Source organism: Heliangelus exortis, chromosome 26 (assembly GCF_036169615.1).
Source record: "Heliangelus exortis chromosome 26, bHelExo1.hap1, whole genome shotgun sequence".
In the NCBI taxonomy this organism is placed as follows: domain Eukaryota; kingdom Metazoa; phylum Chordata; class Aves; order Apodiformes; family Trochilidae; genus Heliangelus; species Heliangelus exortis.
This window is the reverse complement of record NC_092447.1, coordinates 5409100-5427389: the sequence shown is the minus strand read 5'-3', so window position 1 is coordinate 5427389 and position 18290 is coordinate 5409100. Positions and strand designations below refer to the sequence as shown.

Sequence of the window (18290 nt, the reverse complement as noted above, 5' to 3'; positions counted from 1 at the left end):
GTGTCCCTTTCTGCTTGTGTCTTACAGACTGTAGTAACACTGAACAGGCATCTCAGGAGTAACTGCACCAGGGAGTGTCAGGGGACCAGAACCATGAACTGGAAGTCACAGACTGGAAAAGCCAAACCCAGAAGTCCCATTTCTTACACATCTATTCCTTTTAGACAGTGTCTTGTTCTCCTGCCTAGACACATAGTGACACAGGGGGTGTAACTCCCTCAGGGGACCCCAAGTCTACAGACACGTTGTGTGACTTTTCAGAGCATGTGTTTGGAGGCCACGTGACTCAGGAGAGACAAAAAGAACAAAAGTTGTATTTAGGGATGTGTGAAATGGGCTGCTTGACACCAGGGGAAGGGGAAGTTGGTTTGACTCCCCCAGGTTACTTAAGAGTTCTGAGTGGTCACTGAGTGGTTGCTCGGTTGCCTGTTGATTCCCAGCTGCTGCTCAGTGAAGAACCACACAGACACAGGTCAGTTTTTACCTCTCTGCTTTATGCTGTCAGTTGAGCATCTGAGTGTGAGCTCAGTGGGACTGTTGCTTTTGTTTAATACCACAAGACACTCAGTCTGCATTGCTGCATTACAGTACAAATAAAAAACAGAAACAAAACCACATCTGCATCATACAAGGTGAGAGGAGATGTCTAAATATTTACAGAGAAGGGCAAGTGGGGAAACCACAAAAATATTTACATAAAATACATGAGCTTTTCAGCATATACATTTTACACCAGTTCACAAAAAAAGACACTATATAAATTAAAGTGAAGGGAATTCCAAAGGTAACCCAAGACTCTCTGGGATGTTTCTCTCATGCGGCTCAAGGCAAGAAAATTAAAGTCTTCTACAGCAGGAAAATGAACTGCAAAACAACCCTTTTTTTTCCCCTCCCTCCCCCCCCTCCCCCCAACCTGGATGAGTCAAGACTCTGCACACACAGGTAAGAAACCCAGACCATGCCCTTCAACATCGGGGAGCTGGGAAAAGAGTCACATGCCAAAGCCACCTCAGCAACTGTAAGGAAAAGAATTTCTCACCAGATTTCCTAACGTGGAACACATCAGTCAATGCCCTGTCAAGGTACTGAGGAATGGCAGAGGACACAGGTTCTTTTCTGGGGTTCGAGAGGAACAGAATGCTTTCAGGTTGGTTTTGGTTTCTCTCTAGCAACTTAACTACCAGTGTGTGATCCTTGCTGATCCCCCTCAGGTGATGAGCAGGAAGTAGAGGATCTCAGGAAAGACATAGGCACAAAGTTTTGGGTCTTTTGTCATCTATGCATATAAATTTCACCTGATAAGACTCTTCAAAAAATATCACAAATTAATGCTCTGCTTAAGACTTCACAGGGGCTAAGTCCTCATTACTCACCTAACATCTGCACTCCCCTTTTTCCAGGGAAGGTCTCTGATGGGCACACATCCCACTCCAGAGCTGGAGCATACTGCTGGATCCCAGCACTTGTATGTGGTAAGGAGAAACTCAGCTGAAAACTTAGAAAGTGGGAATTTCAGAAGCAGCAAGCCTGTGTAAGGGAATTATTTCTGAACAGAGCTGCTTGTCACCTTGCTGGAGACACTGTTAGGCAGCACAGTATTAAATCAGAGCAGAACTGGACTTTGTGGTGCCATCCCCCTACTCTCTCTTCTCAGATAAGATGCTAAGAACTGACTGGCTGACTGCCCTCCAGACCACCACCTCCCTGAGTTACCTGCTGTAACCTCTCCTCCTGGCTCAGCTGCACAATGCCCTTTGAAATCTCTGCTAGGATTCTGGAAAAGATACAGCTGGATGTTTTGACTTTATCATGGATTGATTAATGAGGATGTAAACCTCCTCCTAAGGACCAACCACCAGACTAACCACAGTGCAAGAGCAGAACTGCATAGTTCACTGTATGGCTTTGGGTGGGGAATGACTGCTGAATCCTGCTGGGATGGTGAAGCCATGGGCAGCAGCAACACCAAGTAAAGGTGCTCATCTCTATTGTCTGAGGAAAGCTGGTGCCTTCACTTTGCTTTTTTCCATTTTTTTTGTACCTGTGGCTCAAGACAAGTTAGTTTGGGTTCTCTGAGAGACCTTCTCTAGGGGAAGGCTGTCTAGCAGCCATGGAGCTGCAGGGGTGTGCACTTCTAGGAGCTCTTTCTGAAAGATGCTGGAAAGCTTTTGTGTTTCCCAAGGGGTGAGAGAGTGCTGAGCACTTGGCACTTGGTAGAGTGCAGTGAGCTGAAGAGCCCAGGCTCAGGCAGTGCTAGCACAAGACTAGAAGGAACACAAGTTGTCCAGGGATTGCACTTGGGATCTAGAGGGAGACAGTGGCTTTGAGTAGGAAAATCCAGTGAGGCATTTACAATGAGCAGGAGCTGGGTTCAGTCCCCTGGGAGTGGAAGGATAGTCCTGGTTAAGGTAAGGCCAAAAGAGAGGTGAGGAGTTGCTGTGGGGGCAGGAGTGGGGAGAGTTAAGGCTTTCATGGAGAGAGCAGTTTGAGCTCCAGCTCTCATTCCCTGAATCCCAATAGCCTGAACCAAACACATCATCCCTGCTTCAACTGGAGACCTCAGCAGGGAACTGGCAGCTGTGGGGAGACTTTCCTTAAAAGAAAACATTACAAAAAACCAATCCTTCACCCAACCAATCTACCTGGTAATTAATCACAAGGAGATTGTGGTAACCTGGATCACAGTGCTGCTATTTTTTTCTATCTTCTCTCTTTTTTTTTTTTTTTTTTTTTTTTTTCCCTGGCTGTCAGATCTATTTCCATAACCTGAAAGGACAAGTCTTCTACCCAAAATGCTTAAAACAACAACATTGCACAACAGAACAGGACCGTAAGGTAGTGTCACTGAAACAGCCCCAGACAAGGCTAACAAGATTAAAAGAAGCAAACACCTAAATATTAGCTAACTACTAGAAGCAAGTTTTCCTTATGATTTAAAAGCCTCAAAATAGCCATGAAACTTTTGTCCAAAAATACCCATTTAGTTCCCTTTAACTTTCACAGCTTTATGCTAACTGCAGAACCTCCTATTTTTTTATTCAAACATTAGATTCAAAAATGGGTAGAGAACTTCTTCAACCACACAAAAGAGAAATGGCCTTGGAATTTCTTGGTGAACATTTATAAAAAACCTCCTACATCTCAAGTATTGCTTGCAAGCTCTTTCTAATGAGATGGATGTGCTTTAGAAAGGGGGTGGGGGTTGTAGCGAGTCCTGGGAAGGCTGAGATGCTGCCTGGCTTCTCTTACAACACAGAAAGCTTTTAAATATCCAGCAGAAGGTTATTGGTGTGTTACAGAGTGCACTGGCCTTCTGTCCCTACAGCTGACTGAACACTGGCACGAGCCCCACGGGCAGCACAGGAGGGGTTCCAGTTCCACAGTGCACAGACAGCACAGAACTAACTCTGTGTGCCACGACTCCACAAGGGTCTCCTTGCCAACACAACTTGAAGGACACAGAAAGCCATGTCCTGGAGATCTTCAGAGGTCAGGAGGAGCAGTCCCTGATCTAAGAGCTGCAGGATCTGGCCCAGGGTGAGTAGCTGGTCATGCAGGTAAACTTGGCACTTGCACAGTCATTCCCAGCTGGTAAGTTGGGCTCCAATTTACAAGCTGGGCATAAAATGCTATAGAGATTTTAGAATTATTTTTATAGGTTTGGGCTTTTTTGGTTGTTTTTTTTTGTTTATTTTTAGGAGAGGACACTGTCTGGCCAGCCACATGGTATTAAATGGTCTGGACTTTAGATAGCCCAGCAGTAAAGAGGACTTGGCATGAAAGGGCTGTGCTGTTCCCAACTCTGTGTGTATGGTTTGGTGTGGTTTCGTGTTTTGTTTTCTTTTGGTATGACAAATACAAACCTGCTCTACTTGGCTTCCATAGCTGCCCTCTGCTGACAATAGAGACATTTAAAGTAATTTGAGTTCTCATAGCCAGAAGCAGCTCGTTAAGCAGACAATTTCAAAAGTGCATTGTATTTTGAACTTGCTTCAGAGCCTATTCCACAGGCTTGAAGTCAAAACAAGCTCCCACCCACTTCAAAGCAACTGAAGTGGATCCACTGCACCTAAGCATTCATTTTCAAGGGAGAGGCAGGACCTCAGCATTTATCTAGAAGAAAATACTTGGGAAGTCTTTCCCTCCTGCCCAGCTTTTAGCCCACTCGTGCTGACTAACCTCAGAGGGGTTCTTCCCAGGCATGTCCTGGAGCTCCTCTCTTGGAAGCTGGCAGTGGGAAGGGCAACTGTCTACACAGGGGGAACAGCTGCATGCAGGGTCCATCATGCGTGGTGAGGATCAATGGCAACTGCCAACGTCAAACCTGAGGAAGGAAAAACTCCTTTTTCTTCCCTCCCTGACCCAACAGCATCTTTCAGCTCTGCCTGGCCTCTCTGGCAACATCTACATGCCAACAACCTGCCCTAGCCTTCCAGTTGTCTCAAAGCTACATGAAAAAGCTCTATCTCTACTACATAAAAACACTGAGTGATGGGCTGGGGAGAGGGGGAGCTGAAGGTGGGGCTCGCTTTGCTCATCGGGGTAGGGTTGGGGTTTGCTTGTTTCTTTTTTTGTTTTTTCCGTCACTGAAAAAATAAAACAGTCCACTGTCCAGCAGAGGCTGCTTAGACTCTATCCCTCCTTCCCCCCACCCAACCAGCTCACTCAACATGGACCTCTGTTTCAGGCCTCTGCAAACACAGCTCCGTCGGGAGGAAAGCTCCCTGGCCGAGGGCCGTGGCGTAAGTTCTACTGTGCACGTGGGTAAAGCTGGGGGGCACAAAGCCCCCTCCTCCAACATAGCCCCCTCTTTGGTGCTGAGGCATGGTATGGTAATCCTCCAAATTATCATACTGGGACACCACAGTCATAGTGCTTTGGCGTTTGCCAAGGGTTTGGTAGGGGTAGAGGAGGGCAGAGTCCCTCTCCATGGTTTCGGGGTGCTGCATTCTGAGGCTGTGGCTCCGTTCGGGCTTGGGGGGCGGTGCCATGGGAGAGGCGCTGTGGTCCTCCTCTTTGTAGCAGTCTCTGGAGTGTTTCTCCATGGATGTGGTTGGCCTGGCTCGAGACCTCTCCAAATCTGGCCTGTCCTCGGCCAACCTCACCTCCTTGTGGTTCAGTCTCAGGGTCTCCTGGGTCGCCGGGATGTACTTCGCACCCGAGTGCTGGTAAGCGATGGGGTCAGATGGCTCTGGACCACCTTTGGGCCTGTACTCGGGATAAGGGGGCCCGTTTTTGGATTCGGAAGGCTGCCTATGGCTTGCTTCCTGCTGCAAGTGTGTCCTGTGTTCGTTTGTGTTGCAGCCTGGCTCGTGGAGCTTCCTGCTCCGGATGCTGCTCTGCTTCTGGGGGAGGGATGGCTTCTCCGCCTGCCCGTTCCCATAGGCCCCGTGGTAGTGGGCTCTCTCCAGCTCTGGCTCGGGGTGCTGCATGTAGTAGCGCTCGTCCCCCTCGGGTGTAGCCGCTTTGGCCGGGTACCTCCCCTCCTTCCCTTCCGCCACGGTGAGGAGCCCGGTTTTCCCAGGATCCGATTTGCTGCGCAGGTGAATCACATCCAGGCCCCCCAGCTCCTCCTGCAGCAGCGGGGCCACATTATCGTACTGGGACATCACCGGCCCCTTCACCTTCTGGCGCGTGCGGCTCTCCCGGCGGATGGACTGCATGCGGTACTTCTCCATGTCCTCCAGGTCCCAGGACATGTACATGTGCTTGATGTCAGGGGCAGGGGGCACATCTCTGCTGACGAAGCTGTGCTCTTTGCCTGCCAGGTGGCTGATGAGGCCGCCCCGAGGGTAGGCGGAGAGGCCGGGGTAGCGGTACAGCCCTTTGCTCTGCAGGCGGGAGGCGTAGGATGCGAAGTCTCTGCTGGGCAGGGGGTGGAAGGGCCGAACCCGCACGGTGCTGTAGGGGTCCAGGTCGTAAAAGCTCCCGTCAGCGGTGGTGTAGTAAGAGGATCCAGAAGAGCTGGAGTAAGGGCTGTAGCGGTAATGCACCCGCCCGTTCTCAAAGTAAGGCTGTAGCTGAGTGACGTGGTAGTCGGAGTGGGGCTGATATGGCTTGTACTGGTAGAGGGGCCGCGGGCAGTACACCGGCTCGTCGTCCGGAGGCACCTCGGTCCGAGAAATGGGGACGGAGCGGATGGCGGAGGCAGCGGGCGTGGGGACGTGCAGAGACTGAACCCTGCGGATGGTGGGGTAGGGGGGAGCCTCCTCGGCGTAGCTGGCGTTGCGCAGGCCCGTGGGGCTGACGGAGGACACAAACTCTGTCCGGCTCCGAGGCTTGGAGTGGAGAGTCGAGGTGCTCTTCCCCTGGTTGGTGTAGGTGTTGTAGCGAGTGCTGGCAGCAGTGGGTGTCTCTGAGCGAGGGGGGTAGGCCTGGTGCTGGTCGGGCTTGGGGTGGTAGGAGACGTGGGGGGGGACGCTCTCAGGCCTGTACTGGTGGATGGAGGCTGCCTTGTGGTGCAGGTAGCTGTCCGGCCCAGACGGCTCGGGGATGCTCTCAGGCTTGGGATGCGGCACGTACACGGACTGCAGGGAAGAGTGCTTGGGAGGGGGAGGCGGTGGGGGAGGCAGCAGAGCTTCCTCCACAGAGGAGGCCAGCATGGAGGAGGAGAGGAAGGCGTGATAATTGGAGTTGTTGATGGCGTCCGTGTTGTTTGAGTGCATGGCAGCAGCAATTTTGCTCTCCAGCGTTCTGACGGGCGGGACGGGGGGTGTAAAGCTGTAGGAGGAGTGAGTGGGGACGGATTCAGACCGCAGGTGAAGTGGTGGAGCCCTGGTGGTCTCCCGAGGCTTTTCCAAATGGCTCTGGTGGCTTGAGGGCACAGAAGAGGAGCAGCGGGTGGTACAACCGCTTTCTGGAACAAACCCAGGAGCAGGCTCAGGTGGCTTTTCAGGTGCAGTTGTGCCCCAAACCTAGAGGGAAAACCAATAGCAGTGAGAGGCAAGCATCTTCCTCCCCTCAGCCCACCATTCCAGTTAAAATATCACAGGTATTCATAGGGATTAATTTTTTTTTTCCCTGTACCTGGTTTGTGTTTGCTGTGGAGAGCTACTGCAACTCACTGTACATAAGATGTCCTCAGCAAGGACGGGGGGGTGTCCCTGGCAGTGTTCAGGACCTGTCACAAAATGGTACCCTGCAAATGTCAAACTGGTGACAGGGAAAGAGGTGGCTGTGTCTTTATAGATTTAAAGATTAAAACTTTCACACAGTTGTCACAGTGTTCAGGTGGGCTGCTTAACAATGTACTTGCTTTAATGAAAATGTCCCTGGATTTATCACGCCCTGCTGAGCAGACGAGGTAGTGCAGCACAGCAGGAATCCCTCCCTTATGTGTGTCTAGAGCACCATTGAGGGTGTGGGTGTGCACACAGGATGGGCAGTGGGTAGTTTGGGTTTCTGAGTGAATGCTTTTACATCTAACTCACACCAGGAACGTGATCTGCTTTATTAGAGAGGAAGTTGGAAGAGGATAGTGAAGAGAGGATGCAAAAAACTCTTACTCATTTCTGAGCACTGATAAACTAGCATTCCCTCTCTCAGTAACCCCAGTGGATACTTTTTTCCTTATAGCCAAGAAGAGCAGGAATATTGGGATGCTCCTTTAGGAAATCCTGTGCTGCTCCCTCCTGCGAGGCTGCATCTGTGCCCACATAACGTGTGCATCCCCTGTCATTTGGGTTCAGACTGCTCTCCCCTGGGCACATGTGACTGGGGGGCACATCCACCTACCTGGTTGGAGCCACTTGAGGCTTTTGTGCTGGCTGCTGGCACTTGTCCTGTTGCTGCCTGGTGGTCCTGCCTGGGGGCCGGGCCGGGCTGGCCGGTGGCGAGCGGGCGCTGTGCGGGGGGAACGGTGACGTCTGCCGGAGCTGCGGCCGGAGCCGCCGGTGTCCTGCAGTTGGGCTCTGCTGCTGCTGCTGCTGCTGCTGCTGGTGGGATGGTGGTTAAATACGGCATTGGAGCCGGGGTGCTTTTCTCCCCAGCAGTTAGGACAGGAGGAGACTGAAGTTTGTCATCAGCTGTGCAGATAGGAACGTGGTGCTTGTCCCCAGACAGGCGTGTGTGGAGGTGGGGCTTATCTAGAGACACCTCTGCTGTGGGTGGTTCCCAGTCAGGCAGTGCACCTGCAGGGTGCTGGGCTGGGTGCTCCCAGTCCCCGCCATGGGAAGGGAAGAGATCTTTGTCCCCTGCTTTACCAGGATGGAAGCTGGGCTGCTCCTGCTCTGCATCTCTGCTACCAGGCATGTCCCCAGGCATGCTGGGGTGGAGAGGTGGGGGGTCCCGGTTTCCAGGTGCACCGGGTGGGTGGTTCTGCTCCCCGGGTGTGCTGCTGCTACCTTGGAAATCCTGCTCTAGTGGTGCACCAGTCTGGAAGTGAAGGCAGTTCTCAGGCAGACCAGTGTACAGGTGGAGCTTGTCTGGAGCACCAGCAGAGAGATGGAGCTTTTCTAGAGCTGTGCCAGCTTCAGCCTCTCCACAATTTGTGCTTTCAGAATGAACATCTCCTGGCCTTTTCTGAGACTGAGCAGACGCTTGCTGTGCGGACTCGGCTAACGCTAGGGCGAGCATGCGCGCTGCATTTTTCGGAGGAGGAGGAGGGATAAGAGACACAGAACTGACGGGAACAGGATCCTGGGGGGAGTCGAGGGCAACTGCTCCTAATGGGGGGAAAATTGAGAGAGAGAGTGATTTTACGTTACCCCAATAAGGTGAGTGACCTAACCCTTAATGACTATTATAAAAAAATAGATGCTTTCCCCACTTTCACAGTGGCAATTCCTTCTGACGTGAAACACTCTATCTTCTGTCTCACATGCAAAAGCAGTTCATCACGAGAAGGAGAAAAACACAAGAGATTGTCTAAAGGCTCCTCTTGCATTTCTAGAGAGGTAGGAAGTAGGTAGCAGAGAATGAGATACCCTTACACAATTTTGATCATAAGGTTTTAGGTGAAAAGATCCCTTCTTCAGGTGTTGGCAGATACCGTGTTTTTTTTGAAAAAAGAAAAGTCTTAGATGGCCTATTGGCTGAAATGACTTAGAAGGGCATGCTAGAGATTTTCACGCATGACAGGATGGGGAAAAAAAAAAAGTGGTAGATAAAGTATTATGGAAAATTATCCGAGACTTGTGTGATGTAGGGAGAAGGCAGAGGTTAAGACCTTACTGATCTGCACAGCCCTGCAAGACACTTGTGATCAGAACTGACGGGCAATCCCCTCTCCTACAAGGCACGCAGAGGAGGACGGTTCTGAGAGCAGGTCCCCTTTGGAACTTAAAGAAAGAATGGAGGAAAATGCACTGTACCTGGCTGAGTGTGTCCAGAGGGTACAGTCTTATTCTGACTGCTTGACATTGGTCTCTCCCCTTCTTCTGGCAACTCTGGTTTGCCAGCAGCCACCAGCTGGGCATGCTGCAGCTCTCGGTGGGCTCCTTCCCCTGCTTCTGATTCACTGTTTTTCAGGGGCAAGGACATCTGGGTTGGGGACCTGTTTGTGATTTCAGTGATGCCAATTCCTTTGCTCCAGCTGGAAGCAGAGGAGTTTCTGGGTGTGATGGGCACTCCTCCAATCGCTTCCGCCATGCGGCTGGGCAGTGTGAAGGAGACAGGTTCTGGTGCAGTCAGGGGTGGAGATTTGATGGGCTTCCGCCCCAGCTTGGGTGAGAAGGCTGGGGGTTTGCAGCCCTTCTCCTCAGTTGGGCTCAGGTCCAGAGTAAAGAAGGGACTCATCTTCTCTTGGAAAGGGGAGACCGGCTCAGAGCTCGTGGCACTGCCTGGTGTCTGGGACTGGCTGCCTGACTCAAAATCCCTCTTTAGGAGGCTTGGCTTCTCCTTATTTATTCCGATTGACTCTAGCAGGGAGGTGCTGCTGTCCAGGCACTCGGATTCCGCTTGGGGTGGGCTGCACTGAAAAGACATGGGGTCAAAATCCAGGCTGGCAACTCCGATATCCGGGGGGCTCAGGTCAACGTCTTCAGCAGATCGAGGGGAGATGAGGGCAGGAACGTGGATGAGCCCCTCGTCCCCATCACTGTCATCGTGGGGAAGGTTGTCATAAGAATTGCAGCGGTTCATGTTCCCCAGGAGCTCTCCGTTGAAGGAAGCCGACAGCGCGTCGCTGCTGGACCGAGGCCTTCTGGGTCGGAACAGCTTCGATTCACCTAGGAACAAGTAGAAAATATGGGCTGGTGCCAACAGCTTACTGTCCAGGAGGTGACAGCTGATTTTAAACTATTTCACTGGTGAACTCTAAACATAAAAATCCTGCAGTTAGCAGGAACTGTTAATTATCTTTGCTCTAACTCTTTCACAGCAGTTGTGAGGCCTGTTTAGTCTGAAACTAAAGTGGGTGCAAAAGCAGAGGCAGTTTAAGTGTGCTGAAGACCTAAGGATTTCTCAGAAAGGATTTCCCCTCCCAGTGCCATCTTTTCTGCATTAGAATAGCAAGGGGAGATGGCAAGGAATGAACATAAATGGTGCCAGCTGTAACAAACAAGAGGTTTGGGGGTTTGTGTGTGTTTTACCATCAACAGCATGCAGAGAGGTCAGAGATTCCTCGCTTTTAGCCGAGCGAAGGGTCCCGCTGTCTCCTCGGCCACCTAAGAAATGCAAGAGACAGTGAAGAGCTGGGTTAGAGAAGTGAAAAAACACAGGAAAACCACAAACAGGCTTCTAGGAACAGTACCACTGTCCCGACAGTCATGCTTTTTTGTTTGGGGGTTGGGTTTGATTGCTGGGGTTTTTTTTGGCTCCAAAACCCTTAAAGAAAACCTTATGATACTCATTTTACAGACTGGGGAAAAGTAACCTTCTAAAACAGTCACTGCTGCAGGTGGCAGGTTGGGAAACAAATCCCCACACATCATCCTGCTATAGATCGTGTTCTGTTGTGCAGTGAACAAAAACCTTTAAAACTGGGGAAGAGAGAACCATTTACAGAACTTGTTTTATAAGCACTGTATGGGTACAACTTCAGTGCTGCAAGGAGCAGTCTTAAGGGCAGTCATGGAACGTGTTCACTACACTGAACACTCTGAGGGTCATCATTTGAAAATGGCTCCAGGGAGAAGACAGGGTAAAAGTCCTTCCTGGCCCACATTCAGGAACTTGGGGCGTGTTTTACCACAAATTCATATTGTTGCTATTTATAAATTTGGAGGGAGACAGTGAACTCTGTATGGAAAGGGCTGAGACTTCAGCCTACGTACACTGTCTGCAGATACAAAAGGTTGCTGGATGCTCAGGTCACACCTCTGTAGCTTCCTGGGGGAATGTGTTTGTGGAAAAGTGCCTTTACCTACATTAACTGTGTGTCTTTTGAGAGCTGCAAAGGGAGCCAGAACTGTATTCTTACATTTTCATAGGAGTGACAGAAGGAATTATCCCGAGATTTATCCCACAGAAGCCTTTCAGAAGCTACTCTGAGAAAAGCCTTAGAGGTGTGAGCAGGTTGAACTAATGTGAGATGCATTCAGGAAAGACTGAAGGTGTTATGCACGGTTTGAACGCTAGAAGGAGATAAAAACCCACTGTAAGCACCAATTGTGCCTTGCTGAAAACTCCAATTTGGAGGCAGAAGGTTTAAAGCAGCCTTACCTGCCAGGGCTATGGCTTTCATCTCTGAGGGCTCACTGGGATTGCGCTGGAGTTTGCGTTTGGAGACAGAGGAGGACTTTCCCAGGTTGAAGAAGGAACGCCAGCTGCCCACTGGGGACTTCTTCATCTTGCTGGGTGGTCTTTTTCTGGAGGGAGAAAACAAAACAAATTGTTGGAAGGGGGGAGCCCAGTTAGTCCCTGCTCCTGCTTGGTTGTTACTACAGTAACTACAGTTTCTGCTAACACAAAGCTTAGAAACTTGGGCTTTAAAAAAGCTGAGGAGGTTTTCATTCCTATAGCTCAACCCTAAGGTCTTGCTGGGTAAATTCCTGCAAAGAAGATGCAATGCAGGTGAGCTCCAGACTTGCACAGGAAGGCTTTTATTTACCTCCAGATGCCCCAGTTCTCTGAGGAACTGTGCAGCCATCAAAGGTATTTGAAAACATCTCACTCGTGTTGTAAAATCCCATTTGCCTCCTCCCCCTGCCATATTTATAGTGTCATCAAGCCTGTCCAATTGCTCCACTTCCAGCATTTGGTACACAATCCTGAAATCTGGAAACCCCCATGTTTCCAGGTGCTGACCCTGTTTACATTTCTGTGTGGGTGACTATACAGGCACCACATACACCACAGCTTTATACATTTAATGCTCACCCTGCTAAAAAGGGAGTGGCACAGACATTACATGGCTAAACTAAATCACCAGACAATTCATGTAAGCTCCATCCTCACAGAGGCCAAAGCAGGTAGAAAAATGGCTATAAATAGTTTATGTATGAATACTGTAGACCAGTATTGACAAGTTTTTGCTATTGTAATTAAAAAAACCTCAGTTATGACACATGCTGGAAAGGAAACTTGTCTGTACCTTTCAGATGGGAAGTCAATAACCGTGTGGAATTTCCCCTGTAAAGCTGCAGGGCCTTCTCCCACTTCTATGTATTTGCTGTCTGCTACAATGGGAGAGTTGATCTGGGCTTGTGTCCGTGCCTGAGCCTCCTCCAGGGTGAGCAGCTTTGTGGAAGGAGAGGACACCAGCAGAGACTTGGGCCGTGATAAGGAACTGTGCCCTGTAAGGGAAAAACCACAGGAGAATCAGCAAGAGCAGAGCAGAGATCAAAGCTCTGTGTCTGTGTGTCTAGGGAGGTGCTGTGTTTTTCTAAATCTTTGTTCTCTCAGCAACTGCAAGATGTGGTCAAAATAATCATTTTGTCAGAGGTATGTTGATGTCAAAAAAAAAAAAAAAAGCTCAGGATCAAGAACAGCTTAATGTGTTAAAAAAAGAAAAGGCTGAGGGAAGCAGGCAGGTTAGGAACTTCACTGAAGTACTTTATTTAAGCTTCACCTGTATGCATCTGTAAAGAAAGTGATGGTTTTTCTTCTTAAGAAGCTTGGCCTCGGTCATGCTCAAAGCCTTCTGGAAGCAGTGAGGAGGATGCTGCCTTGTGTACTCCTGCACTTAGCTGTAAACAGCCTGCCCCTTCTCCCAGCCAGTTCTGTGTCAAAGCACATTGAATGTGAATGCCCAAGTCATTAAACAATTAGCTGAATTTACATGGTCCATTCTAAGCCTGGATAATCATCTGGCTCCAACTCTTAGCACGATTATCTTCCCCTGGCAGAGCTGAGCCTGCTCTGGGCTGTTACTGTTCAGCCAAGCTGACCTCCAGCTCCTCTTGACTTAGAGTTGCCTTCAGGTAGGAACCAGAAATGGACTTAGAGCAACTCTGCTCTCTGAAGTAGAGGTAGGGCTTGCTTAAAAGTGGGGAGCAGCAAATATACTGGAAAAACAGCTGCCTGTCCCCCCCAGGTGGTGGTAACTGTGCACACCTCACAGGAAGGGTCAGGTTATTGAAGCAGATGGTGCACACTTAATGCTGCTTAGGGGTAATAATAGCTTGTGGTATCCGTGTTTGTTGATCATGCTGACAACTTCTTCCTGGTGCAACTTTGCTTGTTTTCAATGCAACAGGTTTACTTATGGGGCCTCAGCAGTTACCTAAGGAAATGCTTAAGTTCCAAGGCTGAATGATGTGTCAAGTGCTGCAGGACTGGGCAGCAATGTGTCAGGGTTCATTCCTCATCCTAGAGCCACAAATCAGCAACAGGAGCAGAGTGGTGGGCAGCAGCTGCAGGGCCAATGGGGATGGAGCCAGGGGCTGGTCAGCCCTGCTAATAAACCCATACAGCTTGTGCAGAAGAAAGAACCAGGACAGCAGATGTCAAAATACTCCCTGTTAAAAGCCAGACTCTGCTCAATAGGACTGACAATAAGAAACTTAGAGAGCTCTCTTTAAATCATTTCTGTTTATGTTCTGAGGTGCTGGTAAGGGTGCAGAGCTCATGCATTTGTTGTACTGCAAGGCAGCTCAGAGGGACAAGCATGCAAGAAGATGGTTTTAAAAAGAAGGGGAGGGAGCAGTGGAGACAAAGACCTAAGAGATTCCTAACCATTTCTCAGTGCTAGGGCATCACAGTACCAGCCAAATATTAAGATATGTGCTTTGGTAGAAGATCCTTGGCTTCTAAGAAAGGTCCTGATAGCAGTGTCTCAAACCAGGTGATGTTTGCCAGTTTCTAACATCTTAACCCTGGAGATCTGTCTTTAGGGTATAGTTAAAACATCTTTAAATGTCCCACAGGAGGGGGCATTAAGTGTCTGCTTCCTTTGAGGAAGACACTCACCTGCTCCATCCCGTATGACTGAGCTGAGTTTGGAACTGAAGAGGACATCCACGTGGTTCAGGATGAATTCCACAACTACTGACTGGATCCTCACCTCCATGAAGGCAGCTGTCCCACTGAAGCAGGCAGACTCGATCTGCTTTGATCTGAAGAAAATTTCCATCAGTCTGAGTTTTTGCAGCCCAAGCTGTCAAATTGGACTCTAGAGACTTATGGGAACTCAGTGATGCCACTGAACAAATTCTCCTGGATGAGTAAAGGACTCTCATCCAAACAAGAGAGGGGAAATCATCATCTAGAAAAGAGGGTTTGGGGTGGGCAGAATCCTTCCTTGCCACTGCTGGACTGCAGTCAGGAGACAGAGTCACAGTGGGTTCCATCAGTAGCTCAGGAGCTTGCCAGTTGGTTCCAGCCCCTGCTTGGAATGATTTCCCATCAGAAATTTTAAAGGAGGGGAAGAGCACGTTGGGAGAGGAAAGGAAGATCTTCTCGCAACTGCTGAAAGTTCTGATTTTCTGGAGAACAGGGATGCATCTGGTTTTTAGAAATATAAAAACTTGTACTGAAATGGGAAAAAAAACCCCAAGAATACCTTAGGAGGTTGGGAGCCCAGACGATTGCTAAGTTCTTCGTGTGCATATTTGTGATGGAGCAGTAATCAGCAAGACGAGCTAAGTGTCTCATTAGGAACTCCAGTGTCCTGGAAAACAGGAGATAGGCAAAGGTTCAGCTCCAGTGAGCAGAGCCCTGCTGCCATTTCTAAAACAAACACCACTTCATTATTTTCTTTTGCTTTGACAGCTCCCAGAAAGCCACGTTGAACTGTGCACCCCAAGACTGATGGTAAAGCTGCTGCTAGCAAATAATTACATGGGGGTGGGGCAAGGGGAGTTTCTCCTCCTCCTTTTTTATTTTAACAACTATTGACACCCAGGAGGAGGAGGGAGCACAAGGCACTAATAAAAATGCCTGTGTATCCTCCTTGTGTCTTTTTTTTTTTCTTTTTTTCTGGTGGGGTAGAGGGGCAGCAGATGGGGCACTTCCGTGCTCCAAATTCCACAACTGGCCAAGGCCTGGAGATGGATGTTCCTGGCTGGAAACAACAAGGACAGATCCAGTTTATGCTGCTGAAGGCTGGTTACCTGCATGGAATTTCAGATCACAGAGCAAGCTGCACGCATTTATAGCTTGTAATAATTAGTTAAGACTAATTGCAATATAAGTTACTGATGTTCAACTAACACCATCAGTGTTTGGCACTACAGCTGTCCAAGCCATTCACTATACATTATAAGAACTAATATTTAAATATTTATGAACACAAAACTATTCTAAATGGTTACCAGTAGTTAACTTGATCTAAAAAAAAACCCACCCTGTTTTCATGCATTACAACCAGCCAGTCTGGGTACAGAATCATACCTAGTTCTGCAAATTGACATACATTACCATAATAAACCACTTTGCCTAATTGATGATTACCATAAAGTATAAGATACCTATGGATAAGAAACACCTCTGAGCTTCACAGCTGCCCAGGCAGTGACCACAAACCAAGCCACCAATTAGCAATTATCATACACACAGTATTAGAATTGGCTATCAAGCCAAATACCCACCTACATCTACTCTAAATGCCACTCAGAATGCAGCATCACAACTGGCCCAGCCAATTACAAGGGTTGATTTTGATAGTTAAATAACTTTTAGCCAGTTACAATACATAATAGGTCAGGACCACCTACTAGTGTTAATGCTGCATTAACATACAGTATAATAATTAGGTATTAATACCAATCACCACATGTTTTATTCTGATGCCTGTTTACTACAACCCTGCCATAATTTTTTATTTATAGACCATTAACATGTTATTATATTTAGTGAAAATGCATTACCATACAGTTATTAATACCTTTATTATAAAATGGTATATTAATTACACATAGTATATAATATTAATACAATATTATAGTTTTAATGTATTATTACAATTAGTTGGTGATTTTTAAACACCATAGTATGATTATATATTCTGCTGGAGTATTGTTTTAATTTGCTACTTACTGTTATTGCTGGGGACAAGGGGAAACTGGAGACTAAATTCACCCGACCAAATTACAATGAAGGGCTGAACCAATTTTTTTGGCTACATTTCACTTTTTAAAATGTTTGTCTGGTAATGAGCTAATTAAAATATTAACTTTATATAGCCAGAAACCATTTCAATATCCAGAGGCATCAGAGTTCACTCCTGAACCCTTGGCACTAACAAAGCAGAGGAAAGGCTGCACTGACCTGTAGTGGGGAGGGGGCAGCTGCTGGATGACATCGTGGATTTTAACCAACCTTTCTTCATCTGTAGCAGCAGAAACAGCATCCTGAAAGAAGGGAGAAAGCTGCAATTAAAATGAGGAAACTGCCACAGCATCTTGAGGGGCCCGTGTGAAATCAACACAATGAAATCAACATCTGGGCCATTTTGTATCTTAATTGGTCAGAGCAATTCCATTTGATTCTAATCCCAGTCCTGTTTGAGTTTGGAAATGGAAAATGAGAGGGGAACTCTTGAGAATGAGAGGAAAAGCAGCATCAGTGCCACGGGGGACAAAGATAACTGTGGTGAACCAAGAGGGGAAACACAAAAGGGACCTCAAACCTGGAGGAATTTTGCACAGCAATTTTGGAATGGAAGGATGGTACCAGCAGTGGGAATTTGGTGTGCAGGTAGCACAAACCAGACTGGTGTTTGGCTGATTGGAGATAAGCACTGCTGGTCTCTCTAAACCCAAACTAAGCAGAAGTTACAACAAAGCCAGTGTGGGGAAGCCAGGTTCAGGTTGTTGCTCAGGACTTCTCTGCTCAGCCTGTGTACATGAAGTCACCCTGAAGTGGAAGGTGAAGGCACTGCTTGTACTCACTGAGAACTTCTCATAGAGCTGGTAGGTCAGGAGAGGGTTTGGGAGCTCACGGAAGTACAGTTTGCAGAGGGAGCCCACGCAGTGGATGTCTTGGATGTAAATATCCTTTGTCAGGTCAGGAATCTGCTCTGAGTCAAACTCGTGGCTGGAAAATGGAGCAGAAAAAAAAAATGGGCAAAGGGGTTCAAAAAGGAAGAAGGAAAATAAAAGCCAGCACAAATTACAGTCAAGAAAAGCAAGAGTTTCCTGATTTGCAGGAAAAAATAAGTAATTGGTCACCAAAGCCACACGACCTGCGGTTGTGGTGTTGCTAACTGGATTTTTACAAACTGAAACTTTTTTCTCCAATAAAGCATTTTCAGCTGGTTTTACAATGACCAGCTAGCCTGCAATCCCTTGTGCTGCAGCAGGGCCTTACACAAAGCCTCCAGAGAATGTATTCCATAGCCCCTGGAGACCAAGGGAATATTTAAGTGCTGAGGGCAGCTCCTGGCCTGCAGGGCTGGCTGGAAGCTGCTGTCTCTTTGCATGTCAGAGGCCTGGAAACTGAAGTGATGAAGCAAAGCAGAGGGCAGTGCCATGGGCAGCTGCTGCACGTGGAGACTGCTGTGTGCCAAAAATTCCTTGGGGAGAAGCTGGTGAGCTGAGCACTCCTCTGCTGCAGGGTGCAAAGAGCCAGGAACCACATGAAGAAAATCCCTGAAGAAAATGCCTTTGGTTTCCAGAGAGAAAAACCCAAATCACAAACATCCATGAAATAAATGCTGAGCTCAGAAGGCCAAGGGCTGGCTCTCTGCAGGGAGAAGTGCTGTTTCAAATTAGCAGGAGGGATTTGCAGGGAAGGACATGGTGAGCAGTGAGATGGCAGCTCTGGCTGCACCTCCCTCTTCCTCTTCTTTCCTGCACTTGGCTCCCCAGCAGAAGAGGGAGCTCAGAAGGAGCTCAGACACCCCCCCCCCCCCCCACTCAGCCTTGGCTGAAATCCTCTGCCCATACTCTGCCCTACTCCACTTCTCCTGGTATTTCAGTTTGTTTTCCTTAGGAATAAATCTCACACCCTGCCAGAGACCTGTCCCTGCA

General features: G+C 48.5%; 1 protein-coding gene across 6 annotated transcripts in view; it reads right to left on the bottom strand.

Moving 5' to 3' along the window:
- Window positions 1-473: 473 nt before the first annotated feature.
- The window catches only part of ARHGAP32 (Rho GTPase activating protein 32), a 204222-nt gene continuing 186405 nt past the window's right edge, over window positions 474-18290 (bottom strand). For all 6 annotated transcript variants that reach the window (XM_071768841.1, XM_071768842.1, XM_071768843.1 and 3 more), the window contains 10 exons: window positions 17211-17355; window positions 16588-16670; window positions 14882-14989; window positions 14290-14435; window positions 12473-12674; window positions 11602-11747; window positions 10530-10604; window positions 9312-10166; window positions 7735-8663; window positions 474-6914 (listed from right to left, as the gene is read on the bottom strand). In XM_071768841.1, the coding sequence (XP_071624942.1) occupies window positions 4662-6914; window positions 7735-8663; window positions 9312-10166; window positions 10530-10604; window positions 11602-11747; window positions 12473-12674; window positions 14290-14435; window positions 14882-14989; window positions 16588-16670; window positions 17211-17355 (4942 nt within the window). In that variant the 3' untranslated portion in view covers window positions 474-4661. The remainder of the gene's footprint in view (window positions 6915-7734; window positions 8664-9311; window positions 10167-10529; window positions 10605-11601; window positions 11748-12472; window positions 12675-14289; window positions 14436-14881; window positions 14990-16587; window positions 16671-17210; window positions 17356-18290) is intronic.